Source organism: Anomaloglossus baeobatrachus, chromosome 5 (genome assembly GCF_048569485.1).
Source record: "Anomaloglossus baeobatrachus isolate aAnoBae1 chromosome 5, aAnoBae1.hap1, whole genome shotgun sequence".
NCBI classification, from domain to species: Eukaryota; Metazoa; Chordata; class Amphibia; order Anura; family Aromobatidae; genus Anomaloglossus; species Anomaloglossus baeobatrachus.
In genome coordinates, this window is record NC_134357.1 from 392,784,292 (window position 1) to 392,798,331 (window position 14,040).

The following is a 14,040-nucleotide window of genomic DNA, read 5'->3' on the forward strand; positions in this document are numbered from 1 at the left end:
CAGCATCAGCCTCCCTCCTCCCAGCCTCCCCCAGCATCAGCCTCCCCCAGCATCAGCCTCTCTCCTCCCAGCCTCCCCCAGCATCAGCCTCTCTCCTCCCAGCCTCCCCCAGCATCAGCCTCTTTCCTCCCAGCCTCCCCCAGCATCAGCCTCCCTCAGCATCAGCCTCCCTCCTCCCAGCCTCCCCCAGCTTCAGCCTCCCCTCATCCCAGCCTTCCGCAACATCAGCCTCCCCCCTCCCAGCCTCCCCCAACATCAGACTCTCTCCTCCCAGCCTCCCCCAGCATCAGCCTCTCTCCTCCCAGCCTCCCCCAGCATCAGCCTCTCTCCTCCCAGCCTCCCCCAGCATCAGCCTCCCTCAGCATCAGCCTCCCTCCTCCCAGCCTCCCCCAGCGTCAGTCTTCCCCCATCCCAGCCTTCTGCAACATCAGCCTCCCCCTCCCAGCCTCCCCCAGCATCAGATTCTCTCCTCCCAGCCTCCCCCAGTATCAGCTTCTCTTCCCCCAAGTCTCCCCCAGCATCAGCCTCTCTCCTCCAACCCCATACGCAGATCTCCAGTCTGCATTAGAGACACCCCCACGCTCCTTATGAATCTTTAGCTCTGCGAGCACTTACCTGCTCCAGGGCCCGCCGTCATCTTTCTGGCTCACGTGAGTATCCTCTTCTGACACCGGCTTCCATCGCGGCGTCCTGCTGTGAGCTCTGCATGTGAAATCCACACAGCATTGGACGCAGCACAGAGGAAGGAGCTGATTGGCGCGCCTGTGACCCCGGAAGTGCAGGCGCCGGCAGTTCCGGGGTCAATCAGCTCTCTGTGCCCCGCCGCCGCAGTTTGTCTGCATTCGCGTCTTAATTGACGCGGATACAAATAAATAAAGGTGCGCCTCTCCCCCCTCCCCCCTCCGAAAATACAGCGGATTTAATGAATGTGTAAAAAAAAATTATTTTTTTTTACTGCTAGAAGGTGCCGCCCCCTGCATCCTGCCGCCCTAGGCACGGGACCACGGGTGCCTAATGGTAAATACGGCCCTGGGTGAAGGGGTTAACAGAATGAGACTTGGTGGATACTCTATCACTATATCAGTTTCCTATGTCTTGGATACACACATAGGATAATCACTGTTCATTAACCCTTCATATACCTCTTAGTCGTGGCATTAAACCAGACTAGTTCTTATGAATAGTGCAAAAGAAGCTAAATCGGATTCATTTTCCCTTGTATCTAACCCCAGACAGTGGAAGCTCAGACGATCCTATAAACAATGTATTTTGTAAAAGTGTCTTTTATTCTCGTAAGCAGCTGCAGATGAACTTGACAGTCTGCAGTTAGCTACTTTAGAGCCATGAGTTCCAGCAGGCCATAATGGGGCTTGTAGTCTCCTCACTTTACAAGCCACGTGCTGCAGCCCCAATCTCTGTATGCACCTTTGCATGTTGTACTGAAGTATAATAATCCAGTTACTCCCTGCCACACCTTAGGCCGAGCATACCGTGTGAGCGGAGGCTGCTGGCGGTGCTGAACGGGTTAATAATACAGGTATCAGAAGCGCCTGCCTCCCTCAAAGTTACTTTTTAAATCCAGAAGGAGGAGCGAATCAGGTCGAGTGCAGGTCAGAGCCAGGAAAGAAAATTAGCTGAAGAAGCAGAATCCATGCCAACAGCAAAAGCCAAACAGCAACCTTACAGCTTAAAGGCACAGCACACATGGAAAGTGCCCATCTGTCACACCGTCACACACGGCAATCACTCTCTAAAGGTTCATATCAGTCAATCTGAACCAATTATCTATCCCAATGTGAATGGAAGATCTGGATACGGGGGTCTCCTAGGTCAGCTGCTGCCTTCTGGCCATATGGCTCTGTTTTGAAACTGATAAGAAGTGAAACTAGATATGTATAGTCTTCATAGGTTAAGAAGAATAAGATATAATATCTTGGTGACATGGGGACACTCTGAGGTTTTGGTGGACAGTGCTCATACAGAACCAAATAACATTCGGGCTTGTCTTAAGTAATAATTACAAAGCTAGGTGTCTAGATTGTTGGAAACTATATAGTTCAGATGTTCTAGGTTTTCAGGAAATTATTTAACTTCTTTTTCTTTTCTTTCTAGGGGGCAGTATGGACTTGGAGGCATTGGAGAGTAGTCACAGTCCTGCGCCAGACAACCCCTATGAAAGGGAAGGGAGCACAAGCCGAGGCCTGACACCGCACAAGGGGCTTCCAGAAAAGGCTGACCTGCTATCTTTAGAAGTTAAAAGATCACAACCACTGTTAATACAGAGTGGAAGATGGGGGTAAGCAATGATGGGGCATTAGAGCAAAGATGGGGCATTGGAGAGGTGTTTGCTGATCTTCAGAATTGAGCCAATGATTTTTTGGCTAGTTCTTTCACTGTATAAATAAATTTGTCTTTCTATAAGAATCTGACAATATCAGGGGCGTAACGTTAGTGGGTGTAGAGTTTATAGTCATCCCCAGGCCCTGAAGCCTGGAGAGCCCATATCAGAAGACCAATACTTTTAAAAAGCTGTAATAACTAAGGGCTCTATTGGAAAATTTGTATTGGTGTCCATGAGATTCAAGATCCACAACTGGTCAGAATCAACTATGATATATGTTCATCAATGTTGCATCTAGCTACCTGCCTGTTCTGTCCAGTTCAGTCACTGACCGCTCCTGCCGGTAATTCTAAAGCATCTGCTGGTGTCTACAGAGCAACAACTTCTCTTCTGCTCTCCTCTGTTGACGGGGCTTACCTGCCGGTGTCCTGCTTATTGACAACTTGCTACACATTGCATAACTGCAGGAAGCTGGCTGTCAATCAGCATGATGGCGGTAGTCACGCACCATCAATAGAGCAACCTAGGAATGAAGACCTGCTCTGTAGGTGTGGAGCAGCAGGATTGCTAGTAGGATTGGTCAGTGACCACTATGACCCAATGCTGAGTACAACACAGAGGTTGTTGATAACTAGATAGCAACTACCTACTTATTAGTTTTTTGACTCATGGTGAAAAAATAATCACGGATAACCCCTATAAGGGTTCTCCATGAGACTTGCTGAATACTCTCTTTCTTATAGGCGATTACGAGATGAAGAGTCAAGATCATCATCACTTCCTGATATCCCAAATCCATTCCCAGAACTTTGCAATTCTTCCCCAATCCTTAGCAACACACCCAACAGCAGTTCCCCTCTGGAAGGGGGTCCTCATGTGAGTATCACGTTGGCAAACCCTATCCAAGTCTACTGATTAAAGATCGTTCAAGTCAATTCATATGACCTCATCTATTGGCCAAGACAGTAATTTGAGGCCATCGGATTATTGCCCTGTGAACCGCCACCTACCTGCCAGCATTTGTGACTCTTCTTCTCATTAGCCGGAAATGCATTGTGTGATGACTTTGCAAAGAACAACTAATCGAAAGAGGAACTGGGGATGCCGTCAGGTAAGAGGCGGTCCACAGGGCTCCTGTCCAGTGGTCATAGATTACGGATGTGGCCGGTGGACTAGATCTTGTGAATCAATTCCCACCATCTCTACTACTGATGTTATTAGATCTTATTAGACACAGATTAACATGTAATGGTTTAGCCCTGGATAATGGCTGCACAATACAAAAATTCCAAATTAGTAAAACCCATTTTAATAGCTAAAATATATAACACACAAATGTTTATTAATTGTCATGATGTGTAGTACTCAATTTAATATTTACATGGTCCCTACTAAGACTGGACAGCAGTTATAAGATTCAATCATGTATAAGATAGTGCTAGAACATTGAGTCATCATATAATGTAAGTTACACATGGGGAGAGGTATTGATATAATGTCTTCTGTCTGGAAGAGCAGGTGGTGAAAGTATACAGCGAGGATGGCACATGTCGATCACTAGAAGTGACAGCGGGAGCCACAGCACGGCATCTGTGTGACATGCTGGTAGAGAGGGCGCACTGCCTAAGTGACGAAAGCTGGTCCTTAGTGGAGCTTCACCCACATCTGGGGCTCGGTAAGTAAAACAGATCATTTATGATATACCATATTTTTTGCTTTATAAAACGCACCAGATTATAAGGTGCACCCCAAATTTAGAGATAAAAATGGAGGGTGTCCGTCTTATACTCTGATGGTGTCTTACAGGAGGGGGGGTGGCAGTGGTGGTGGAGCGGGGTCAGAGGAGACAGGGGCGTGCTGGAGTGGGGCGATTCTGCAGGCGCTGAGGTGGGGGCTGTACTGGCTGCAGTGGGGGCTGTGTTGGCTGTGTGTAGCATTGCAGTGCAGCAGGTGTCACAGATGCTCTGTCGGCAGTGCAGGCTTCAAAGAAATGGCGCCCAGAGTCGTCGCATGTGCGTGAGATTGAGCTCTCGGCTCAATGACAAGCCAAGATCTCATCTGCACACACGCCACCTCTGGGCACCATTTTCCTTAAGTCTGTTGCTGACATATCAGTGGGCTGGAGGCGGCATGTGCGCAGATGAGATCTTATGCTGAGAGCTCCAACTGCGCATGCGCCGACTCCAGGCCCCATTATTTGAAGCCAGAGCATCTCACCCACAGCACCGCCCTTCTCCACACAGCCCCTACCGCAGCCAGCACAGTGCCCCGCAGCCAGCACAGCCCCCACTGCAGCCTGCACAGCCCCCACTGCAGCCTGCACAGCCCCCACTGCAGCCTGCACAGCCCCCACTGCAGCCTGCACAGCCCCCACTGCAGCCTGCACAGCCCCCACTGCAGCCTGCACAGCTTCCCGCAGCCTGCACAGCTTCTCGCAGCCTGCACAGCTTCCCGCAGCCAGCACAGCTTCCCGCAGCCAGCACAGCTTCTCGCAGCCAGCACAGCTTCTCGCAGCCAGCACAGCTTCTCGCAGCCAGCACAGTACCCCGCAGCCAGCACAGTACCCCGCAGCCAGCACAGTACCCCGCAGCCAGCACAGTACCCCACAGTCAGCACAGCGCCCCGCAGCCAGCACAGTGCCCCACAGCCACCACAGCGCCCATTCGCCACCTCCAGGTAATCTACATTCGCATTGTAAGATGCACCCCTCATTTTCCTCCCTAATTTTTGAGAGCAAAAGTGTGTATTATGATCCGAAAAATATGGTAACTTATGACGGAATGACAAAGAATCTTTTGTAGGGTTTTGATCTCATTGCCTCTCTAGTCTTTGTTGGTTTACGCTTCTTATAAAAAATGTAAAAAACAATTTGACAAGAGAGTCAGTGCACACGTCTGTACAGATCCCAAATATGATATCACAGGTATGCAAAATTTGGGTTAATTTTTTTTCAAATGCAATGACTGACCTATGTTTTCTTATGCCATGATTTAAAAAAACACTTCTGTTTTTAACCATCACATATGGATTTTTCACAAAACATGTGAAATTATGTAAAAGTGAGGACCAAAAAAACCTTGATTGTAGCGAAAATGTACACAATGATATTTATATATAAATTATTGAACATTCATTCTGCAGCTTTATATGAAATTAGTTCTTGCGCCTTTTCTTTTTCAATTATTCTCTTGATACCTTTTTAACTGTGATTTAAAAAAACTCTTTACTGTCCATAACAACCAATCACAGAGCAGCTTTCATTTCTTATACTGATTGGATGCTATGGATACCATCACATTCTTTCCAAGCTAGGATAAGAAAATCTCTTCTCACAGCAGCCAATTGCAGCACAGCGTCCGTTATTTTATAACCAATCTAATGACTGCAAAATCATCCACTAAAGGTCACCCAAAAGGGGTCAAAGTATGGTGCTAGAAAAAGGCTATGGAGTTAGTGATTATGAAAAAACTGTACGTGATGGAATTATTTTGTTATTTTTACTGAGTTTAGAGATTGAAAGTATATAAAAATCACCCTCTTACTTTTCAAACAATTTTATCCCTGCAGACCTGTGTAGTTAAAATAGTCTATAGAGCCATAAAGCCATAAAGAAGGTGTTACAGATTCATATAGAAACCATGAAAATGAAATCATGATATTTTGCAATGTATGTGGTATTACTGATTCATTCTCCTTTAAAAGTATTCATTTGTAAGTGAGAATTAGATTCTTTGTGGAGGTACCTGTCACGTTAAATACAGGGAATTACCAAGCGAACGGTGAAAGGGAAGAGAAACCCTGTGTCTAGGGAAGGGAGAGATGGTGACCCCTAACCAAGTCTACCGCTGGGCCTTGGGTCCTTTACCGCCTTAGATAGGTGTTGCACCCATGCACCGAGCTGGATACCTGGCCCTAGGCTGACCCTGCTCTGGGCCCTAGGTAGGGAGCCGATAGAATGAGCTCTTTGGCAACCCCACTAGGCGCTAAAGGACACACAGGGATAACAAACAAAGGAAAATAACAAAACACTTATTTCAAAGTAGATTAACCCCTTCACGACCATGGACGGATATATCCGTCATGGAGCGTGTCCCGTTAAGCCCCGTCCCCTGCCGCGGGCAGGCGGCGGCGGTCGGCACACATATCAGCTGTTTTCAACAGCTGATATGTGTGCCTGCTAGCCGCGGGTGGAATCGCTTCCACCCGCGGCCATTAACCCCTTAAATCTTGCTGCCAAAGTCTGGCAGCAAGATCTAAATGCGCGCGGCCATGTTTTTTACTTACCGCTGCCCCCATCGGAAGTCACGTGCGTGATCACGTGACTCTCGGTGGTTGCCATCGTAGCACAGGGTCATGTGATGACGCCTGCAGCTACGAAGTTTCACTTTCGTTTTCCCTCGGCCGAGAGCAGAGGGAAAAAGAAAGTGACTGTATCTGCTGTTTACAGATGTATAGCTGTGATCAGCAGATAGATAATAGCGATCGGATTGCTGATCGCTATAGCCCACTAGGGGGACTAGTAAAATAAAAAAAAAAAGTAAAAAAAAAAGTTTTAAAAAATAAAAAATAAAAAAAAAACCTAAGTTCAAATCACCCCCCTTTCCCCCCATTGAAAATTAAAGGGTTAAAAAATAAATAAATATACACATATTTGGTATCGCCGCGTTCAGAAATGCCCGATCTATCAAAATATAAAATCAATTAATCTGATTGGTAAACGGCGTAGTGGCAAAAAAATTCCAAACGCCAAAATTACGTTTTTTGGTCGACGCAAATTTTACGCAAAATGCAATAACAGGCGATCAAAACGTAGCATCTGCGCACAAATGGTACCATTAGAAACGACAGCTCGAGACGCAAAAAATAAGCCATCACTGAGCCATAGATCCCAAAAAGTAAGAACGCTACGTGTTTCGGAAAATGGCGCAAAACGTGCGCCACTATTATTGGACAAACTTGTGAAATTTTTTTAACCCCTTAGATACAAGTAAACCTATACATGTTTGGTGTCTACAAACTCGCACCAACCTCAGGCATCATACCCATACATCAGTTTTACCATATAGTGAACACCGTGAATAAAACATCCCAATAACTATTGTGCCATCACACTTTTTTTGCAATTTTTCCGCATTTGGAATTTTTTTGCTGTTTTCCAGTACACCATATGGTACAACTTATGGTTTCATTTAAAAGTACAACTTGTCCCGCAAAAAACAAGCCCTCATATGGCAAGATTGACGGAAAAATAAAAATGTTACGGCTCTCGGAAGAAGGGGAGCAAAAAACAAAAACGCAAAAAACGGAAAGTGTCCAAATCCATTAGGAATGATAGCACTCCTTCCACCAACCCCCAACTAATCCCTAAATCTCAGTTTGACCCATCAGATGATATAGAATTCATCAATCAGAGAAAGTTAGATGGAAAGAAGGAAGAAAGAAAGTGTAGGTCAAAAGGTAGTTAATTAAGCAATTACACCTGATCATTAGTACATAGCCTTATTGCCCAAATATATATTTGCTACAAAACCATCCATGAAAGCAGATGAGCCCTTTAGCGGCCTCCATAATTGGCTCCAATGTACAGCCCAATTAGTGATACCTTAGATAAAAATAAAAATATAAATTAACAAAGGGGCCACCTTTGCCAAACTATATTGATACTCATCAATATCTACAGATCATTAATCACATTGATGTTAAGATATTAGTGGCGATTAATCTAAAGGTGCTAAAAATAGCCCCTCCATTAGACGTGTATAGTGGAATTCCTTCTAGGCCACTCCCAACAGATCAGAGATATAATATCGGTATTTGCCCAGCCTCTGACCTTTTTAATTTAGATTTTATAGCAACCAAAAACAACAGTATGATAAAGTAAAGTCCAGTAACATAGATATTCTTTGATACGGATAAATAATATCCAGATTCTTGATGGATGAATCATATATGTTTTACATATCCACTGATAGTTCCTATAATTAAAGGAGACACTTCACCGATCTTCATGGAATCAGTCGGTTTTAAGATATTCGTATATCCAACTTCCATTTGCTGTGTTCAGACCAGACATACTATGATTGATTGATAGCTTTGAATATCAGTATAACCTTCACCTTGACGCATTTCCCCCCCTTGTCAATAAGAACCAAGGGGTTCATCAAGAAGATTTATTCATAGGATCCATGAGCATGCCAAATTTCAATAAGAATTCTAACCACCTCAGATATGCTCCAGAGGATAGCAGAGCCCGATAAATTAATGTTCCATGGGCTCAATATCCCTCCCAAATAGTGGACCGGACATACGCCATGTTTCCACCAGGTAGAGAATTTAAAAAACCGGCGGCACCTGGGCGCTAGGTAGGGAGCGGAAGGGATGAGCTCTTAGTCAACCCCACTAGGCGCTAAAGGACACACAGGGATAACAAACAAAGGAAAATAAGAAAAAACTTATCTCAAAGTAGATTCAGGGAAAGGGACTGCAAAATGCAACAAAGTACTCCAGATGATTGCAAGCCGACTGCTTGCACTCAGGATCTGTAGGAAGTAAGAACTATCACCAGCCCTGAGTAATAGGAAGTGACGGTATATAAAGCCACCAGGCAAGTGCTGATGAAAAGCAGCTGAAAGGCAGAGGAACTCTATAATGTCCTAAAGGGAAAGGGATGAAAAGCAGAAATAATAGAAGGTCAGGGAGCAGTTTGCATAGACCTTCTATAGCTGGACACCACAGGACTGTCTGTCATCCGTGAATCTTAAAGACCAAAGGCTCTCCATAAATGGTTCACAGGAAAAGAACATACATAAAAAAAAAGCATTACAGAAAAAGAAACAGCCATTAGCAACACAAGGTCAAATTACCAAAGCACTAGCAGGATGCAGCAGACCCATCATGATAAAGGTGAGGGCAGCACAGATGCAAAATACTGAGGAAATAGCCACTCACAGCTTACTAATTCATGGAGGTGGTGGCTACTAGTATTAAGCATACACACAGATAAGGCTTGCATAGGGTGCCAGTCACACAGGTACGTGTGGAGCACAGTGCTTGGCTTATAGCCTATTGATGATGCCCATACTGTTAGGTCAGTTGCCCAGCTCTATATACGTGGACCCCACAGGACAGACTCCTCAAAAAACACTAAGGTTGGAAATACTGATTGTGTGGACGTACCCTAAAGGTCTTGCCTGCATCCTGTATAAAAATGGTCAATGTGTAATAAAAAGATGAAATCGATGTATCAAATGCATTAGGTGTTGGTCCATACTTTGGCCAAAATACGACAGCTCACAACCCACGTCAAGGGTCCCGATATTTGCAAGTCCCTACACTAAATTCAAAAATGGCTCAAAGAAACACGACATAAATTAAAAAAAAAAATCACAGAAAAAGAAATAGCCATTACCAATATTACCAAGGTCAGATTACCAATGCAATACCAGGATGCAGCAGACCCCCATGATAACGATGGGGGCAGCACAGATGCAAAATACTGAGGAAATAGCCACTCACATCCTACTAAGACTGCACAGACAAAAACAAAGAACCATTGCATCCAAATAAAGGCCCGTCCTAATGAAATAAAGACAGACACCATTTTGTTGGCAGATATCGGTCACAACTTTACTGATATATTATTATTTTACAAACTTTTCCAAACTCATTAAAACTTGTAAAACATATTTTATAAACTTTTTTCAAACTCTTTAGAACTTGTAAAACATAACTTGACTCCAGGTGAGAAGGGACACTCTACCACAGGACCAAGGACGTCCGCTCTCTCACCAGAATGCTGTTGACACATGCCAAGGAGGAGACCAGTCTCAAACTGAACTCCGACCCCCACCATTTGGAAAAAGGCTTGCTCCAGGCCGCCCTGGATCATAGATAAAATTGTGTCCAGACCGATATCTGCCAAGAGCACACCATCTTGAAGCATTAACCTTCGGTTGTCACCTTCCAACTAAAATCATCGGAGCAGACAACTGCCTGCTGATGGCAACCACCTCCAACAAGACCTGAGCCATCTCAGGCCTCGAACCCAACCACTAAGCAGTTTGACAGAGTAGAATCCAAGATTGCGACTGTTACCAGCTCTCTGAACAGCCCAAAACACGTAGAAATGGCCAACAATCCAAAAACCTTTTTTTTTTTTTTTTTTTTTTTTATAGCAATGCCGAACCTTTAAAGAAATTAACTAAAGTAAATGTGCTATAAAATTGGTTACTTCCTGCAATAAATCGTGCGATGCATATCTGACAAAAAAAGCAGAGCGCAATTTACCAATACGCACTGTATATCAGAGTCTGATAAGACCCGCCCTGGCAGCCTCAGTGGCTGCCACAATGAAAAGGAATGAGTCCCAAAGTGATCAGGGGGTGAAAAAATGGCAAGCTGTGAGGCAGCACCGAAAAAAAGGTGCGGTAAACTGGTACCTAGTAAGGGGGGAACCATCCTAATAATCTAACAGTGAGGTACCAGTAGACCGACAAACAAAAATTCCATCAAACGCAAAGGGCAGGTAGGGCCAGGGGAAGGAACAGTCTAATCCAAGAATCTCTGGCCACTTGGTCAGTTTGGGATCCTGAATGCGGATACGCATGAAGGGTCAATAAGTAGTATGGCACACAATTGAAGGCAACAAAACTATTCTTGGACGGTGTGGCGAGTTCGCTGACTCTGAGGGCCCAGAAAAGGCCAAGTTAAAGGTTGTGGACAACAGATATATCTCCCGTGGGATTGAACAAACAGCCTGCATAGTCGATTAACTGAAGAAGCATCAGGTAAAAAATTGGGATGCCTCATATCTATGGATTGGTGGGACTTAAACCAGCCATTAAAGGGATATGCAAATAACAAAAGATTTAGTAACGTAGAACATCCCATCAAAAATGAAACAAAATACAAATAAATGCTTCTGGGCTACAGAAGCGAAAGAACCAAAGTTATAAAGGTGCATCAAATATTGGAGGGTAACTTCCGAACAGGTAAAGTTATCAGAACCGAGGGACCAGCTACCAGCATACCTATACCTAACCACTGTTTCACGCCTATCCATAAAGTTGCCACTTTGAAGGGGGATCTGAAGTCCTAATCTCTGTCAGGAGTTGGTCCCGACAAGATCTCGCAGCGGTGTGGCAATGGCAACCCACCGGGCTGGCATTGGGTACCAGCTGAAAAATCCTGCAAACAGAAATGAGACAATCAATATGGAGCATTACTCTGAGAACCCGTAGCCCCTGCTCGGATCCAAATGTGTATTGTATGCAGCGTAACAGCAAACAAAATATTACAGTTGGCTAGTGACTTGTGGCAAAACTCCACAGCAATGACAATAGGGATCAATTCTGAAAGGGAAAATTAGCAGTCAAACAAAAAGTTAACAAGGTGAGGGCCAGGTGCCCCGGCACCACTGATTGCCAAAAACAGCGCTAAAACCATCAGAAAAAAGAAGCATTGGTGAGCAAAAATAAAACCTGGTTAGACACCACAGAACACATGTTGTACATACACTCATTAAAGGTGAAAAGGAATTGAGACCAAATCAGTAAGTCAGAAGTAATACGTAATCCTGTGGTCAGGGTGAAGCGCCCTTCTGGTGGACTTATGAATCCTGTGGTCAAGGTGAAGCGCCCCTAGTGGACAATGAGAGGCGGTGAACTGCATTTGGCGCAATTTAACTTTCCTGTAAAGACACAAATACCTATAACTATACTATGCCTGTAATTCTAATTAGCTCGGGCTGTAATTCTGACCTCTCTAATGCTGCGGTTCAGTAATATAACATCACATAAGCAACAAAATTGTCCAACAGAATTACCAATTAGACAAAGTGAATGTATTTTCATGGTATGTAGAAAATCCCTTTAAGACTGCACCGTACAAAAACAAAACCCACACTCAATTGAAACAGGGTCTGAATCTTTCGTGCCCTACGTTTGTTTGGGGGCAAAGGGACAACAAACTCAATATCAACTGAAAAAATGTCAAAAATTGTTTGCGTTCATCGAAGTCACTAGAGCAATTAAAGAAAATCATCAAGTAGTGAGTGACAAATTTTGAGACCGTCTCACACCACCGCACCCATTGAAGAAATGAACTGAAGAGTTAAAAATAATGGAATGACATAAAGCATCCCATGGGAAGTAAAGAATCGCAACAAAAATTGCCATACATGCAACAACCCAAACTATGGAACAGTACGGATGAACAGGTAACGGACAAAACACAGATTCGATATCAGATTAAGCAAAAGTGCACTGCGTCCGAACTCCTGTATAAGAGAAATTACACTGTAAAAAGATATTCTAAAGTGCCTGCAGGCAAATGGCAGCGCTTAACCCTGAAAATAATAAATATATATAAAAAAACCCATCTAGCGCTGGTTCTTTGTGGATTTTTTGTATAAAATCCCTTATATAATTTATTAAAACACTGTAAAAAGACACAGAAATCAAAGCTTACTCAGGAGGGATACCATGATTAACAGACCCACCGTGTGCGTGAAATACAGTAGGTGGTGTATCAATTCAAATTTACCCGGTTCCTTTCCTTTTAGCGACAATAAGGGAGCAATTAGAAAAATTAAATAGAATAAATTAAATGAAAGAAAAATACAAAACTGATATGACCAGCCACATCCTTATTGGGATATTTGTCAAGCCACAAGGGGCATCTCTGATACCTTTACCGGGATCGTCTGAGACATTTGTACCATTTTTACCGAGGACCTTGGAAGGAGGGCGAGGGCATCTAACAGCCGAATGGCTCCGCAGCAAGGCAGAACACTCGTGCTAGGATTGCATAACCCAAAGAACTAGAAGTGTCAATCATTAAACAACCAACACGCTCCTGGGCGGCGCACGGCCACCATGGCTGGACCTTGTGAAGCTCCCGGCACAGTGGCCGTGGATTGAAAAGTGGTATACTGGCTTCTGTACGGTCATTAACCTAAGCCAGAAATCCATGGCTTGGACACTCAAACCAATGCCAGGGTGTAGGGGCAAGCCGACGCTAAAAATCCTCATAATACCAACTACACCCATAAACACCGTGAGTTTATAGGAACTATAAGTTAGGTATTGATAAATGAACATTTCAGGACCACGGTCGGGATGTTTCTGACCCAGGACTGAAAAACCTGTAGCCAATTACTAATCGTTCTCGTGACCCTGGGTTTCTTATCATAAGTACTGGGACAAATATAAACGTGACTTAGTCGACATGATGCTATCACAGGGGGAGTATCCATCAAAACACCACCGCTGACGTGACAGCACAAGACCGCCAGGCATCCTCGAAGTGCTCAATCTCTCAAACAATGAAGATGGAGAATGCCACCTTAAGGAGCTGTAATGCCTTAATCCCCCAAGCCTCCGTGAACACACCGGATGTTGATGTGGATGCCATCTCTGGGGAATTCGCCGTAGATACACCACCGCTGACGTGGGAAGGGGCATCCCCGGGCTGTTCAGTAGCAGACCAATTCCTCTGTGTCCTCGTAGGCTGCACCATAGATGTTCGTGCACACTCATCAGTCACCCTCAAGACGCTTGAGCCCTCAAAAGGAATTCGAAAGGCGATTCTACCAGATGAGTGTGAACGCCGGCTTCTGTGTGTACGGGAGAAGTTCCGTGAAGAATGCCTCAAGCGCCTCCTGCACCGGTCCGGCGAGCGACGCTAATCGTGCAGACCCG

General features: G+C 44.7%; 1 protein-coding gene across 4 annotated transcripts in view; it reads left to right on the forward strand.

Moving 5' to 3' along the window:
* GRB7 (growth factor receptor bound protein 7) overlaps window positions 1–14,040 on the forward strand; it is a 179,193-nt gene that overhangs the window by 125,620 nt on the left and 39,533 nt on the right. For all 4 annotated transcript variants that reach the window (XM_075350133.1, XM_075350135.1, XM_075350137.1 and 1 more), the window contains 3 exons: window positions 2,113–2,296; window positions 3,085–3,217; window positions 3,860–4,016. In XM_075350133.1, coding sequence (XP_075206248.1) covers window positions 2,113–2,296; window positions 3,085–3,217; window positions 3,860–4,016 — 474 coding nt within the window. The remainder of the gene's footprint in view (window positions 1–2,112; window positions 2,297–3,084; window positions 3,218–3,859; window positions 4,017–14,040) is intronic.